Here is a 17,500-nt window from a genome sequence, read left to right as displayed (position 1 = left end):
ACTAACATGAACTAACATTGACCAATACATTTGTTATGGTATTTATTAATATTTGTCAATGTTAGTTAATAATAATTAACTGTACAAAAAAAATCAGCCTTTTAAAGTTTAGGTCAGGGGTCAGAGGTCAGGATCTGGCCGTTGGTTGAGGTCTAAATATTTTCCAAATAATATTTTGGAGTGGACAATATTTGGATTTTTTTCTTTATACAAAGAAAAAACTATAAATCGGGCTTCTAAAATTTAGGACGGGGGTCAGGGGTCAGCCTTTTAAAGTTTAGGACGGGGGTCAGAGGTCAGCACCTGGCGGCTGGTTGAGGTCCGCGTTGCTGTTGTGTTTCTGCAGCAGCGTCATGGCCTGCTGATGCTTCTCGCTGCTCGCGTCTCTCCCGATGACGCTCACGTCGTACGCGTCCAGAAGCACGAATCGAAACTTGGGGGCGGGGCTAAACTCATACGCGTAAATGTCGTCCGCGATGAGGTCACTTCCGGCTCGGTCACTTCCGGCTCCTGCTCTCCCCGCGCTGTTGAGCGCAGAGGCCATTAGAGAGTCCCGGCTGAAGTTGTAGAACTCGTGGTTCCCCCACACATGATGCACATCCGCCGAGCTCTTCTCGAACTCCGTCATCACCGTGTCTAGCGCGCGCTCCGACGCGTCGCGGCTCTTGTTGTATCCGTCGATGGCGTCTCCGAGCTGAATGACGCAGCTGACGCGCGTCTCCTCCCAGTGCCGCACCGCGTCCCGAAGCAACGCGACGCTGTTCCTGTAGAAGCGTCTTCTTGTCCCCCGATAGTTCATCCCATCATCTATATCTGCGTACTGGACGTCCGCGATTATCCCGAAAGAAAACAACGCCCGCGCGCGGTCCTCCATCTCCCGACAACGCGATCAGAAACTCCGCGCGTGTGGTTTAAACGCGGCCCGTTCCGGCGTTATTGTTATGAGTTTGTCATGTAGTGATAGAAAAGATTGGCCTTCAGTTGACAGTTCGTGGAACATACCATCACAGAGAGTGTGTGGGGGGCAGACTGGGTTGCCAACGCCTCGCGTTCCGTGTAAAACTCGAGCACACATCAACACATAAGACTGAGTTATATTAAAGTCCCGCTGTTGTCAATATTTGTATCCCTTAAAACTCATATTTGATCACCAAAATGACACAAAATGACGTTTTTCCTTGAAAATAATCATGTCTTAAAATATCATGAACTTATTACTCTATATGTGTGTTTATATGTGAATAAAGCGTCTCCTGTATCATTTTATCCTTTAAAACTCACCTTTGATCATCAAAATTAAATATTTAATCGTTTTGTCCTTGAATATAATGTCTTCATGCCTTAAAATATCTTGAATGTAACTCGACACCCTTGCCTCATTTAGTATGCGCGGTTCTATGAATATGCAAATGAGCCCCGCCTCCACTCCCTCACTCAGAGATCCACTGGTGGACGATCACACGTTGATCTGATTGGTCAAGGTAGTGTGTGACGTCAGAAACACCAGCGATTTCACACCGTGTTTTTGAGACTGTCTTTGGTTCACTGCAGTTTTAAGCAGAAAATACTCAGCAATGCTGTCCACTTATGAACTTACACATGTGTGTGTTAAAGCAGATTAATAACACCACATACACACATAAACTACATTAACAGCTGGATTTACACACGGGGACTTATAATTAACTACTTAGCCTACTATATGATTTGGTTTAGGGTTAGTTGCATGTGATTATGCATAATGTCTAGTTATTACTAGTGACTGCATGTAACATATGAAACAATGACACTGTAAAATAAAGTGTTGGGTCAGCTTTATCTATACAGCGCTTTACGGAGATCACTGGGAAATAACGCAGGAGTGTGTGTCCAGAAGAGAACAGCAGCACAGTCCAGCTTCAGCAAGTTCAGTGATGCTCATTTCTGTTGTAAAAAAGTTATTAAAGGTGGGGTATGTAATTCTCTTTTTTGGTCATTTTTTCAAAATCACTTAAAGTCCTATTCCTAACCCACTAGCCAGAAGCACTGAAATAAAAATTAAGCAATTTAATCATCTGTGGAACGGGCAGGACTCGAAAAACTCCAGCCAATCATTTCCAAGACCACCTAGAATCATTGGACAGTAAGTGTGTCAATCAACCGGTCGTACCCCCCCCCCCCCCCCCTCCCCCATCCGTGTCCATGTTCTGTGAATGGGTGGAGTCAAAGGAAAGAAGGAAGGACCATTTGAGTTGTGTATTTTCAAAATCTGCCAGCCGTTTAGCTAATCACACACCCCACCTTTAATTTAGTTCATTTATATATATATATCCGCTCTGGAGAAACCGTGATGTCATCGTCCAGTTCAGTTCTCATATAATGCTGTCAGGAGATCAATAATATTGCTGGATATTGAGTTAAATGCCCCATAAGCAAGCGACAAAAAAGTGTTACTTGCGCGGAACAAAATTCCTGGTTATTAGGGGCCGTTTACTCTACACGTTGTCAACTAAAAACAGAAAACGTTTTATGCGTTTAGCCGTTCATTTACACGACACAGCGTTTTCGCGTTTTTTCACGACAAAAAAAGCGAACTTTTGAAAACTGGTTTCAAAGTGCAAGTTTTTAAAACAAGAGACCGTTATCGTCTGTGTGTGTAAACTACAAAAACTTGAATTTGTGAAACCGGTGATGTCGTGTGTGTCACGTGTTCAGTCTCTATGTTCGTAGTGTTTCTTTACAAAGTGACATCGCCACCTACTGGCCGGACAGCAGAACACAGCGCTCCGTGTGAACGATCCTTTTCACCAACGATGTTATAATACTGTTCATGAGGGCCTCGGACTCCAGTTTGAAAACTCCACCATACTTTGGTACAATTTTTTAAGTGGCATTGTTTAAAAAGAATTTAAAATATATATATATATATATATATATATACACACCAGCCTGAGCAACAGCAGGTGAAAGTGTGTGTGTGTGTGTGTGTGTGTGTGTGTGTGTGTGTGTGTGTGTGTGTGTGTGTGTGTGTGTGTGTGTGTGTGTGTGTGTGTGTGTGTGTGTGTGTGTGTGTGTGTGTGTGTGTGTGTGTGTGTGTGTGTGTGTGTGTGTGTGTGAAAACTGTGGTATCAAATGATTTGTTACACTGTTTATTTAAATTTAAGTTATGCTATAATATTTTCTTCTATTATTTTATCTAATATATCTTCTGTTTATAATTATTCTACGTATTCCAAGCTATAGCAGTAATGTATTATTTACAGTTATGCCAATAAAGCAATGTTTGAATATATATATATATAATTTTTAGAATTAACATATAAGAATTAAAAATATTTTTTAAATTCAATTGTTCAAAAACAGGTTAATCAAAACAAATGTTAATTTCTGAGATTAATTTTTGCTTTTAATTCATGCTAAAATCAATAAATAAATAAGCACACATGCTCAACTGTGCAGACACACTAATGTGATCCTGTACACACACATTTGGACTCTCCCTTCTTCTGTTGACCTCGTCGCTGGTCCTGTTGGTCACACGAGCACATCACGAGTCTGGCCAGCAGGGGGACCCGGATACTCATGTTCCACTGTGCGAGTGTTGAGGACTTAGGTAAAGTTGGTTTTATATTCGCACATTCACACTTTTTTGCTTAAAAAGTGTCTCAATAACATATGCAATAAAGCATATTTTTGCAAAATAAAAGCAGCTACATGATCTTTAGGACAAGGATGGTGAACTACAACATTTTCCACAATCGATCAAAATGGGCAAGTATTGTTTTAATGGCATACAAACTTGCGAATGTTCACTGAATGTCCAATGTAGTGCGGTGAACAAGATAGGGACCGTCTAAAAAGTTGTCTTTTTTTTCATTGTGTGCAAACAGACAACTACATTTTTGCAAACTACATATGTACCAGCAAATATCTCTCACATTATGTGTTCTAATGCTATTGATTGTACTTTAGCAACAATAAAAAGTGCATTATAATGATTGTATTTAGGAAACCTGCCTCACTGTACATAATTTACATAAGTACTTTTTAGAATAAAATTACATTAATTCACCAAAGGGATTTTTTACTATCCGAAGGTTGTAGCATGTTCCCAGTGACCAGTCTGACTTACTACAGGCGAGATTTTTTACAAAAACTCCCTTACTGTACGTACAGTTGACAAATGTGTTTTTTTTAAAATTACAGTAATTCACAGTAAGTTTTTTTTCGTGTTCAAAAGGCTGTAGTGCTTTCCTACGGACCAGACTGACTTACTACAGGTGAAATTTTGACAATACCTCCCTTACTGTACAATTATCAAATATGTTTATGTAATAAACATATTATTACATATATTATTACATATTTTTATTGCATATGTTTGTGAAATAAACTGTAATTCACCTATAGTGATTTTATTTTAATATTCCAAAGGTTGTAGTACTTTTCTAGTGAAAGGACTGACTTACTACAGGTGAAATTGTGACAATACCTCCCTTACTGTACGTACAATTGACAAATATGTTTATGAAAGAATTACTGTAATTCACCGTAAGTATTTTTTCATGTTCCAAAGGTTGTAGTACTTTCCTAGTGACCCGACTGACTTACTACAGGTCAAATTGTGACAATACCACCCTTACTGTACGTACAATTGACAAATACGTTTATGAAAAAATTACTGTAATTCACTGTAAGTATTTTTTCGTGTTTCAAAGGTTGTAGTACTTTCCTAATGACCCGACTGACTTACTACAGGTGACATTTTGACAATACCTCCCTTACTGTACAATCATCAAATATGTTTATGTAATACACATTATTACATGTTTATTACATATGTTTATGTAATAAACTGTAATTCACCTATAATGTTTTTTTTATATATTCCAAAGGCTGTAGTACTTTCCTAGTGATTAGACTGACTTACTACAGTTTAAATATTGCCAATATCGACCTTACTGTAAGTACAGTACATACATAGTATTATGAAAAAATTACTGTAATTTCAGCTTCCATGTTCCAAAGGTTATAGTATGTTCCTAGTGATCACTCTACTCAATTCATTTTGATAAATGTTTTAGATAAAAGTAAGTATTAGAACTGCTGTTCCTTGTACAACACATTTCTTTCATTGATTAAAATAACGGTAAAGATTTTAGCTTAATCATATTTTCAACATTATAAATAAGCAACACCCTTATTGTAATGATTCAAGTTTAGTTTTTGTTATGAAGTCCCGAAGAAGTGGATTCTGGATTCTAATGAGTGATTTTAATCAAGGTATTAATCAATATTTTTCCTTCTAAATATCAAATGAGTTGAATGACTTCTCTAGGCTTATGAGATTTTACTTTGTTATAGAAATTACCAGTGTGATTATCGAAAATGTTATTTAATGTATCCTTTAAATGTCTGTATTTGATATCTGAGGTGTGACTGAAGGGTCTGGCCCATGCCAGGAATGCAGTAACAGTGCTTGCTCATTTAGCCCGGCTTCCAGAGATTAAATATGGACTTCTTTAACAGGTGTTACTACATCCATCTGCTTTTCTAGGGTACCCTGATAGCAATGGTCTCAGCAGGGGTCATTGAAGTCTATAGTTGAGAGACCATTTCTTAGTTAAAGTCTTTACAGTTGATTTAAAGTGTGAGAGAAAGAACATGTTATCTTGATGTTTTGAGAATACTCTCCTGTTTATTGTTAAAGCCTGGCCAAATCCAACCTTGAAGAAACTGTGTCTGTGTGTGTTAGTATTCTTGGTTACAGGTTAAGGAACAAGTGGAAATATAGCTGCCAGCAGCGATACGGGGCCAAGCCCCTGAAGCAGCAGCAAGAGCAGGAAGAGTAAAAACAGCAGAAATTGAACATACATGAAAAAACAGCTGGTTCAGAAGTACAGTTGAAAATTAACTCAAAATGAACAGAAGTTCAGATGAGAATGAACACATAATGAACAAGACAAACTTATTTCTAACCCAAGAGGAAGAAAGATTAGTACAATGTTAAATAATAAAGGAATCGACAACATTACACAATTTTATAAAGTCGTTCCACACGGGCTTGAACCCACTATCTCTGGGTCAGATGCCTGACTCTCATCTCATTGCGCCACTAGGAAGTTGTGTCTTTGTGCATAAGGTCCATACTTCAAGTGAGAAAAAAATACTTACAACGAATTACAGTAATTTTTTCATAAACATATTTGTCAATTGTACGTACAGTAAGGGTGGTATTGTCACAATTTGACCTGTAGTAAGTCAGTCTGGTCACTAGGAAAGTACTACAACCTTTGAAACACGAAAAAATACTTACAGCGAATCACAGTAATTTTTTCATAAACTTATTTGTCAATTGTACGTACAGTAAGGGAGTTGTTGTCACAATTTGACCTGTAGTAAGTCAATCTGGTCACTAGGAAAGTACTACAACCTTTGGAACATGAAAAAATCCATTTGGTGAATTACTGTAAGTTTTACATAAAAATATTTGCGTACTGTATGTAGAATACACAAAAGTAAACTAAAGCAGTCTAGGTGAATACGCATCAAATATCAAACCTAAAACTATGTTTACCCTGTTTGGCAACTTTTTTTTGAAAACTTGACTATGTTCGTGGCGCTGTCCACGTATGTGGTACTGAAGGTCATGATCCAGTCTGAACCTTGGGTAAATTTGGTTTTATATTCAGATATTCACCGAGATATTCAATATCTCGTGAGCTGAATATTGTTCCTACACAAATAACATTGTTTCAATATTTTAATCTTCCTCAAAACGAGCTTTCCTTCAGGTTTGCACTTTGCAGATGGTCCCTTCTTAGAAGCCTGCGCATAGAGATCAATGTATTTTGTCCACTGCGAAGGAAAGATCGTTTTGAGGAAAAATAGGTTGTAGCTTCTGGTGTTATATGTGTAGTTATATGTGATAGGTGTTTTGTGTAGCAACAACGTTTAGTTCACGAGTTATTGAACGCGGAAGTCCGCGAATGTGCGAATATGCGAATATAAAACCAACTTTACCTAAGTGTGTTGAGGGTCCTTGTGTTTCGCGTCTCGAACTCGTTTCTAACGGGTTTTAACGGAGTGTCACAACTTTTTGAGTTGTGTAACAGAGGAGTGAATATGTATGTGATGAACAGGAAAGCACGTGATGCTGAACAAGCACCAAGTTTATATTATTATTATTATTTTAGGGGTTTCCACATTTCATCTGGAGAATGTCCTGAATTGTCGCAGTTCTTGTGATCTCCTGGATTAGATCATACCGATCTTTTGCAACACTAGTTTTCGGCCGAGGCTAAAGCAATGCTGTGGTGTGTGTGTGTATGTGTGTGTGTGTGTGTGTGTGTGTGTGTGTGTGTGTGTGTGTGTGTGTGTGTGTGTGTGTGAGTCTGGAATGGAGTGGGTGTGTTCATGTAGAAGAGACTCATTCAGAGCCATGGGATTCACACACACACACACACACAGATGAGATGAGATGAGATGAACAAGGTCTGCGGGTCGGATAGGTTTGGAGTTGTTTGGACTGGAGCTCGTCTGGAGCGTGTGTTCCCCTGAGGAGTGTGTGTTCCCCCGAGGAGTGTGTGTTCCCCGAGGAGTGTGTGTTCCCCGAGGAGTGTGTGTTCCCCCGAGGAGTGTGTGTTCCCCGAGGAGTGTATGATGTCCGGCCGCTTCTGCAGGAGTCTGTACGCGTTCAGCGGGGACCAGCGACCGCAGGGCTTGAGCTTCGAGGCGGGAGAGATGATCAGAGTCACTCAAGCTTTAGACGGAGGATGGTGGGAAGGAGAGAAGGACGGAGAGAAGGGATGGTTTCCATCGACATATGTGCAAACAGAGGTGAGACCGTGTGTGTGTGTGTGTGTGTGTGTGTGTGTGTTTATCATCTACAGCAAGATTTGCCGTGATTCCTCATCATCATCATCATGTCTAACACAATAACTCTTCCTTAGTTTCATTCAGTTATGCGAAAAATGTTGTTTTATAAATCATTCCACGGTGTCCAGTGTCAGTTTCTGCGTTGTAATCTGTATTTTACAGTAACTCGGCACTCGAGCACAACTCTTCTCTCAGCCATCGAAACACATCGAAACTTTTCAAACAGGTTATGTGTGTATGGATGTGTGTGTGTGTGTGTGTGTGTGTGTGTGTGTGTGTGTGTGTGTGTGTGTGTGTGTGTGTGTGTGTCCATGTACAGGAGGGGCCAGTTTCCCTCAGGATGGGCTCCTGTTATCTCTGATGAAGTGATACTGTGTGTGTGTGTGTGTGTGTGTGTGAGAGAGAGAGAGAGAGAGAGAGAGGAGAGAGAGAGAGAGAGAGAGAGAGAGAGAGAGAGAGAGAGAGAGAGAGAGAGAGAGAGAGGAGAGAGAGAGAGAGAGAGAGAGAGAGAGAGGAGAGAGAGAGAGAGAGAGAGAGAGAGAGAGAGAGAGAGAGAGACTGACTGACTGACTTCCTCGTTCCACACGCATGCGCAGATCACTAGATAACGTTCTCTAAGTTATGAACAAACTTTCTTCCAGTAACATAACAAAGTTATCTGGGGCCGGTTATCTGGGGCCGGTTAAACTGTTAAGAATAGATAGATAGATAGATAGATAGATAGATGGATGGATGGATGGATGGATGGATGGATGGATAGACAGACAGACAGACAGATTAGATGGATGGACAGACGGACGGACGGAGATGGATGGATATATGGATAGATAGATAGATAGATAGATGGATGGAGAGATAGATAGATTAGATGGATGGATGGATATATGGATAGATAGAGGACTCGAGCACAACTCTTCTCTCAGCCATCGAAACACATCTAAACTTTTCATACAGGTTATGTGTGTATGGATGTGTGTGTGTGTGTGTGTGTGTCCATGTACAGGAGGGGCCAGTTTCCCTCAGGATGGGCTCCTGTTATCTCTGATGAAGTTATACTGTGTGTGTGTGTGTGTGTGTGTGTGTGTGTGTGTGTGAGAGAGAGAGAGAGACAGAGAGAGAGAGAGAGAAGAGAGAGAGAGAGAGAGAGAGAGAGACAGAGAGAGAGAGAGAGAAGAGAGAGAGAGAGAGAGAGAGAGAGATGGATGGATGGATGGATGGATAGATAGATAGATAGATAGATAGATAGATAGATAGATAGATAGATAGATAGATAGATAGATAGATAGATAGATAGATAGATAGATAGATAGATAGTGTTTTATCACCTCAGCTTCTGATGTCACTTCCTGTGTGTTGGTGATAATGTTCACATGAGTCTCAAGCCTGACGACTGCAGTAAACAGTGGCTCATCTTACCCCGCTCTCTCCTAATATTAATTTCAACATTTACTAATACATTATTAAACTCAAAGGTTGTATTAGTGAACATTAGTTACTGCACTGTGAACTAACATGAACACACAATGAACAGCTGGATTATTATTAACTAACATTAACTAATATTAATAAATACTGTAACTAATGAACCTTATACACACACACACACACACTTTCGTCAGGTGTTGCGAGGTGAAACAGAAACTGGTCTGTGATCAGTGATAGTGTGTTTGAGTCTCTGTCTTTGAGTTTGTGCTTCACGTCTCACACTCACACACTCTGAATTTCACATCTGGAGATTTAAAACCAGCACATGTTTAGTGTGTGTGTGTGTGTGTGTGTGTGTTTTCTCCTGTGTTTGGTCTGATTCTCACACTCTTCATTCTTTAACCTTGACTCTCATGGCTCTCGTGGGAATTAGTTTGCAAGCATGTGTGAGAAAATGCTCTCGACGACACAAAGTGTGTTTTCTCTAAAGATAAGATATACGTGTGCGTGTGTGAGTGTGTGTGTGTGTGTGCGCGTGCGTGAGTGTGTGTGTGTGTGTGTGTGTGTGTGTGTGTGCGCGTGCGTGAGTGTGTGTGTGTGTGTGTGTGTGTGTGTGTGTGTGTGTGTGTGTGTGTGAAGTGTACTGTGCTCTCCTCATATTGAGATGCTGGAAACACTGACTCACTTCTGAAACACTGGAGATGTGAAACACACAGTTGTGGGACTCATGAATCATGTTCACGTCTGACTGACTCTCTCAAGCGCACTGTGTGTGTGTGTGTGTGTGTGTGTGTGTGTGTGTGTGTGTGTGTGTGTGTGTGTGTGTGTGTGTGTGTGTGTGTGTGTGTGTGTGTGTGTGTGTGACCGCACTGTAGAGTCACACCGGAACTCAGCAATAAAAATACCAGCATGAAAGGGAAGTTGCTCTAGTTCTCCTCTATTGTTCCCGATATCCGAGTGAAACTAGTGTGGGCGGGGCTTGATTGTGTCTCTGGGGAGTTGATTGGATGGTTGTGGTTTGCTATTGGCTGATCTCCTGTGAGTGACAGGTTGCTCCGCCCACATCATCAGAGAAGAGAAGAGAAGCTGTTATTCCGTTTCAAGATTATTAAAACAATGAAGACGTGCAACGATAAATCATTTAGAATAAACATTGCAATTTATTGATATCATGGTGGCTGTAAATCAGGCTGTCAGAGAGCGAGGGGTCAAGGGTCATGTGCGGATATCAAGAGTTTGATGGACTTTATCCACAAGATTCCATATTTAAAGCATTCTTTCTTTGAACGTTTGACGGGTTATTCCTGATTTTCCAAGCATGATGCCAGAGCCTGTGTGTGTGTGTGTGTGTGTGTGTGTGTGTGTGTGTGTGTGTGTGTGTGTGTGTGTGTGTGTGTGTGTGTGTGTGTGTGTGTGTGTGTGTGTGTGTGTGAGAGAGATAAGCATATGTAAGGCCTCGGGCTCGCTGGCGTCTCATGAGAACGTCCTCAGGGTTTATAAGGTCCACCATCTGCAATAATGCATTATTTAATGCTACATATGTAATGCTGCGTCTGGCGAGTGTACGCTTGTGTTGTTGAGATTGATCTGAGGAAACGAATGAAAGCTGTTACTCTTTTGCTTTACAGGAACAAACACTTCATTTCATTTAATGCACTTCTATAATGCAGGACAGTAAGCTGTGCAGATGTGTTCTGCTGGACTTGTGTTGATCGGGAATGTTAGATTGTGTCCCACTAGATAATCTTATCATCAGTTTATCCGTTTACACTTTCCAGAGCGAACGCCTCTTTCTCGTCACTTATATTAAATATATGCATATAATAGTGATGTGTTTCAATGTATTCTCTTGAAATGAATAGACATATTCATTATCTATCCATCCATCCATCCATCATCCATCCATCCATCCATCCATCCAATCATCCATCCATCCACCCATCCATTTATCCATCCAATCATCCATCCATCCATCCATCCACCCATCCAATCATCCATCCATCCATCCATCCATCCATCCAATCATCCATCCATCCACCCATCCATTTATCCATCCAATCATCCATCCATCCACCCATCCATTTATCCATCCAATCATCCATCAATCCAATCATCCATCCATCCAATCATCCATCCATCCATCCACCCATCCATTTATCCATCCAATCATCCATCCATCCATCCAATCATCCATCCATCCACCATCCATCCATCCATCCATCCATCCATCCAATCATCCATCCATCCATCCATCCATCCAATCATCCATCCATCCATCCATCCATCCATCCATCCAATCATCCATCCATCCATCCATCCATCCAATCATCCATCCATCCGTCCATCAATCTATCCTTCCATCCATCCAATCATCCATCAATCCAATCATCCATCCAATCATCCATCCATCCATCCATCCATCCATCAATCCAATCATCCATCCACCATCCAATAATCCATCCATCCATCCATCCATCAATCCAATCATCCATCCATCAATCCAATCATCCATCCATCCATCCTTCCTTCCATCCATCCAATCATCCAATCATCCATCAATCCAATCATCCATCAATCCAATCATCCATCAATCCAATCATCCATCCACCATCCATCCATCCATCCATCCATCCATCCAGTCATCCATCCATCCATCCATCCATCAATCCAATCATCCATCCACCATCCATCCATCCATCCATCCATCCATCCATCCAATCATCCATCCATCCATCCATCCATCCAATCATCCATCCATCCAATCATCCATCAATCCAATCATCCATCCATCCATCCATCCAATCATCCATCCATCCATCCATCCAATCATCCATCCATCCATCCAATCATCCATCCATCCATCCATCCAATCATCCATCCATCAATCCAATCATCCATCCATAAATCCAATCATCCATCCATCCATCCTTCCTTCCATCCATCCAATAATCCATCCAATCATCCATCCACCATCCATCCATCCACCATCCATCCATCCATCCATCCATCCATCCATCCAATCATCCATCCATCCATCAATCCAATCATCCATCCATCATCCATCCATCCATCCATCCATCCATCCATCCAATCATCCATCCATCCATCAATCCAATCATCCATCCATCAATCCAATCATCCATCCATCCAATCATCCATCCATCCATCCATCCATCATCCATCCATCCATCCATCCATCCAATCATCCATCCATCCATCCATCAATCCAATCATCCATCCATCAATCCAATCATCCATCAATCCAATCATCCATCCATCCATCTATCCATCATCCATCCATCCAATCATCCAATCATCCATCCATCAATCCAATCATCCATCCATCCATCCAATCATCCATCCATCCATCAATCCAATCATCCATCCATCCATCCATCCAATCATCCATCCATCAATCCAATCATCCAATCATCCATCCAATCATCCATCCTCCATCCATCCATCCTTCCTTCCATCCATCCATCCATCCATCCATCCATCCATCCATCCATCCATCCATCCATCCATCCAATCATATGTCCACTCTTGAAGTGAACATGAGGAGTGAAAGGTCATTACAAGGTCAAATCAACATTCTGCATGATTATTTCAGAAAGAGAGAGACTCAGGTGAGAGTGAGTAAACGATAAAACAACAGAAGTTCAGTTTTATACAGACGAACTCTTCACACAGACTCTCGATCCCGCTGACGTCTGGCTCTGGATCTTCCCACACATTTCCAGCATTCCCGACCGGATGACATTACAAGTGGGAAAACTCTGTGACCTGAACTCTGGGAAACTGCTCGAACACACACAGCAGAGACTGAAACTGTGTGTGTGTGTGTGTGTGTGTGTGTGTGTGTGTGTGTGTGTGTGTGTGTGTGTGTGTGTGTGTGTGTGTGTGTGTGTGTGTGTGTGTGTGTGTGTGTGTGTGTGACACAAGCACAACTACATACATGAGGAACGATTGGGTCTCCTCCAAGGCTGCACTTATCTGATCAAATACACTGAAAACAATGAAATATTATTACAATGAAACACTACATTTATCTATCATATTCATAATCTGTTGAGATTGACTTTAATCTTGTAGAGTTACAAAACCCCAATGATATACCAGTAAATATACACGACTTTACAAAAGTTTGGGGTCTGTAAGATTATTAATGTTTCTACTGCTCACCAAAGCTGCATTTATTTGATAAAAAATACAGCAAAATAGTGAAATATTATTATATTGTAAATCATCAGTTCTCTATGTGAATATATAGTAAAGTGTAATTTATTCCTGTGATCAAAGCTGAATTTATCATCATTACTCCAGTCTTCAGAGTCACATGATCCTTCAGAAATCAGAATAAAGACGATGTGTAAAGACGATGTTCTGTGCTCTTGTGTTGTAGAACGTGTCCTCGACGTGTCCTGAGGACGAGCCGCTGCCCAGAGACTGGAAGAGTTACACATCTCCACAGGGCCGACGATACTACGTCAACACAGTCAGCAACGGTGAGCGAAAACACACACAACACTGTTCTCACAACACCGTTCTCACAACAAGTGTTCTCACAACACTGTTCACACAACACCGTTCTCGCAACACCGTTCTCACAACACCGTTCTCACAACACACACTGTTCTCACAACACCGTTCTCACAACACCGTTCTCACAACACACACCGTTCTCACAACACCGTTCTCACAACACCGTTCTCACATCACCGTTCTCACAACACCGTTCTCACAACACCGTTCTCACAACACACACTGTTCTCATAACACCGTTCTCACAACACTGTTCACACAACACCGTTCTCACAACACTATTCTCGCAACACCGTTCTCACAACACCGTTCTCACAACACCGTTCTCACAACACACACTGTTCTCACAACACCGTTCTCACAACACTGTTCACACAACACCGTTCACACAACACCGTTCTCACAACACACACTGTTCTCACAACACCGTTCTCACAACACTGTTCTCGCAACACCGTTCACACAACACCGTTCTCGCAACACCGTTCTCACAACACCGTTCTCACAACACCGTTCTCACAACACCGTTCACACAACACCGTTCTCACAACACTGTTCTCACAACACCGTTCTCACAACACTGTTCACACAACACCGTTCTCACAACACCGTTCTCACAACACCGTCCTCACAACACCGTTCTCACAACACCGTTCACACAACACCGTTCTCACAACACCGTTCTCACAACACCGTTCACACAACACCGTTCTCACAACACCGTTATCACAACAAGTGTCCTCACAACGCCGTTCTCACAACACCGTTCTCACAACACCGTTCTCACAACACACACTGTTCTCACAACACCGTTCTCACAACACCGTTCTCACAACACCGTTCTCACAACACACACTGTTCTCACAACACCGTTCTCACAACATTGTTCACACAACACCGTTCTCACAACACCGTTCTCACAACACCGTTCTCACAACACCGTTCTCACAACACCGTTCTCACAACACCGTTCTCACAACACCGTTCTCACAACACCGTTCTCACAACACCGTTCTCACAACACCGTTCTCACAACACACACTGTTCTCACAACACCGTTCTCACAACACCGTTCTCACAACACCGTTCTCACAACACACACTGTTCTCACAACACCGTTCTCACAACATTGTTCACACAACACCGTTCTCACAACACCGTTCTCACAACACCGTTCTCACAACACCGTCCTCACAACACCGTTCTCACAACACCGTTCTCACAACACCGTCCTCACAACACCGTCCTCACAACACCGTTCTCACAACACCGTCCTCACAACACCGTCCTCACAACACCGTTCTCGCAACACCGTTCTCGCAACACCGTTCTCACAAGACCGTTCTCAAAACACCGTTCTCACAACACCGTTCTCACAAGACCGTTCTCACAACACCGTTCTCACAACACCGTCCTCACAACACCGTTCTCACAACACCGTCCTCACAACACCGTTCTCACAACACCATTCTCACAACACCGTCCTCACAACACCGTTCTCACAACACTGTTCTCGCAACACCGTTCTCGCAACACCGTTCTCACAACACCGTTCTCACAACACCGTCCTCACAACACCGTTCTCACAACACCGTTCTCACAACACCGTTCTCGCAACACCGTTCTCGCAACACCGTTCTCACAACACCGTTCTCACAACACCGTTCTCACAACACCGTTCTCACAACACCGTCCTCACAACACCGTTCTCACAACACCGTCCTCACAACACCGTCCTCACAACACCGTTCTCACAACACCGTTCTCACAACAAGTGTTCTCACAACACCGTTCTCACAACACCGTTCTCACAACACCGTTCTCACAACACCGTCCTCACAACACCGTCCTCACAACACCGTTCTCACAACAAGTGTTCTCACAACACCGTTCTCACAACACCGTTCTCACAACACCGTTCTCACAACACCGTTCTCACAACACCGTTCTCACAACACACACCGTTCTCACAACACCGTTCTCACATCACCGTTCTCACAACACCGTTCTCACAACACCTTCCTCACAACACCGTTCTCACAACACCGTCCTCACAACACCGTTCTCACAACACCGTTCTCACAACACCGTTCTCACAACACCGTTCTCACAACACCGTTCTCACAACACACACTGTTCTCACAACACCGTTCTCACAACACCGTTCACACAACACCGTTCTCACAACAAGTGTTCTCACAACAAGTGTTCTCACAACAAGTGTTCTCACAACACCATTCTCGCAACACCGTTCTCACAACACCGTTCTCACAACACCGTTCTCACAACACCGTTCTCACAACAAGTGTTCTCACAACAAGTGTTCTCACAACAAGTGTTCTCACAACACCGTTCTCACAACAAGTGTTCTCACAACACCGTTCTCGCAACACCGTTCTCACAACACCGTCCTCACAACACCGTTCTCACAACACCGTCCTCACAACACCGTTCTCACAACACCGTCCTCACAACACCGTCCTCACAACAAGTGTTCTCACAACAAGTGTTCTCACAACAAGTGTTCTCACAACACCGTCCTCACAACACCGTCCTCACAACACCGTTCTCACAACAAGTGTTCTCACAACAAGTGTTCTCACAACAAGTGTTCTCACAACACCGTCCTCACAACAAGTGTTCTCACAACACCGTCCTCACAACACCTTCCTCACAACACCGTTCTCACAACACATTTTATAACTAAAATAAACATTTATATACTTTTAACCACAAATGCTTGTCTTGCACTAGCTGTGATGAGACACACATTACATAATCACGTTGAAAGGTCAAGCGTGTTCCGGATCAGAAATGTCTAATTTTCTCTTCCTACTTTAAAATTGCCCGACATCGTTGTTTTACCAAACAACGTAAAAGTTTTTGCACGTTCGCTTAAATACTGGGTCGGTACTTCCGCCTACGTCACGTAGTAAATTATCAGGAAGTTGTAATTCTGAACTACTCCTTTAAAGACCAGATAACTTTGAACGGACGTTCTATTAACATTACTGTAGAACGATTGTTTATAACTTTGAGAGAACAATCCATTCACTGTTAAACAACCTTTTGCTTCCGAAAAGAATCTCAAAGACAATCCCACCGTTTCCTAAAGCTGTGCAATATTCTCTCTGTGCTTCAGTGGATGATGTTTTCGTGTGTGTGTGTGTGTGTGTGTGTGTGTGTGTGTGTGTGTGTGTGTGTGTGCTGGTACAGGCCGAGCCTCTCGGGACAGATATTCACCATTGTGTCCAAACAATCAGCATTGTGTGGATCAGAACTATCAGTCAGACATGTTTCTGGCTACAAGACACTGATAAAACGAGCACTTCTCAGTTATCTGCGATAAAACCTCTTTACAGTTTAAATGAGTCTGAGGTTTTCACATTCTGCAAAATTCACACTGGCATTGATAATCATGTGGTGCTAAAATAAGCATCATCACTTCTGGTGATCATATTTAGCGGCTTTGCTTAATGAGGATCTATTATACTCTACTCGAACTCTTCTACAGTCGTGCTGTAGTTCAGGCTCGACTAGAACAGGTTCTCCTGCTTGAATGTTGATTATTCTCCTCATATTCTCCATTGTTGCGGCTCCTCTCTTCCCAGTCTGTCAGTAACGCTCTGTTTACTTCCTGTCTCTATGAAGCCCCTCCTTCTGAAAAGCACAC

At 42.1% G+C, this 17,500-nt stretch overlaps 3 protein-coding genes across 4 annotated transcripts in view; 1 reads left to right on the top strand and 2 right to left on the bottom strand.

Moving 5' to 3' along the window:
• adprm (ADP-ribose/CDP-alcohol diphosphatase, manganese-dependent) overlaps nt 1-1,007 on the bottom strand; it is a 3,652-nt gene extending 2,645 nt beyond the window's left edge. Inside the window, exon 1 of the mRNA XM_079595615.1 lies at nt 304-1,007. Coding sequence (XP_079451741.1) covers nt 304-874 — 571 coding nt within the window. The 5' untranslated portion in view covers nt 875-1,007. The remainder of the gene's footprint in view (nt 1-303) is intronic.
• map2k4b (mitogen-activated protein kinase kinase 4b) overlaps nt 1-17,500 on the bottom strand; it is a 93,846-nt gene that overhangs the window by 20,058 nt on the left and 56,288 nt on the right. The gene's annotated exons all lie outside the window — the stretch shown is intronic.
• The window catches only part of gas7b (growth arrest-specific 7b), a 55,898-nt gene continuing 44,591 nt past the window's right edge, over nt 6,194-17,500 (top strand). The window contains exons 1-2 of one of the 2 annotated variants that reach the window (XM_079594910.1): nt 6,194-7,818; nt 13,688-13,790. In XM_079594910.1, coding sequence (XP_079451036.1) covers nt 7,639-7,818; nt 13,688-13,790 — 283 coding nt within the window. In that variant the 5' untranslated portion in view covers nt 6,194-7,638. The remainder of the gene's footprint in view (nt 7,819-13,687; nt 13,791-17,500) is intronic. The other variant, XM_079594911.1, reaches the window with a different exon arrangement.

The sequence above is a fragment of the Phoxinus phoxinus genome, assembly GCF_949152265.1.
Source record: "Phoxinus phoxinus genome assembly, chromosome: 21".
NCBI classification, from domain to species: domain Eukaryota; kingdom Metazoa; phylum Chordata; class Actinopteri; order Cypriniformes; family Leuciscidae; genus Phoxinus; species Phoxinus phoxinus.
The sequence above is the reverse complement of the archived record's forward strand: the minus strand, read 5'-3'. Positions and strand labels throughout refer to the sequence as shown.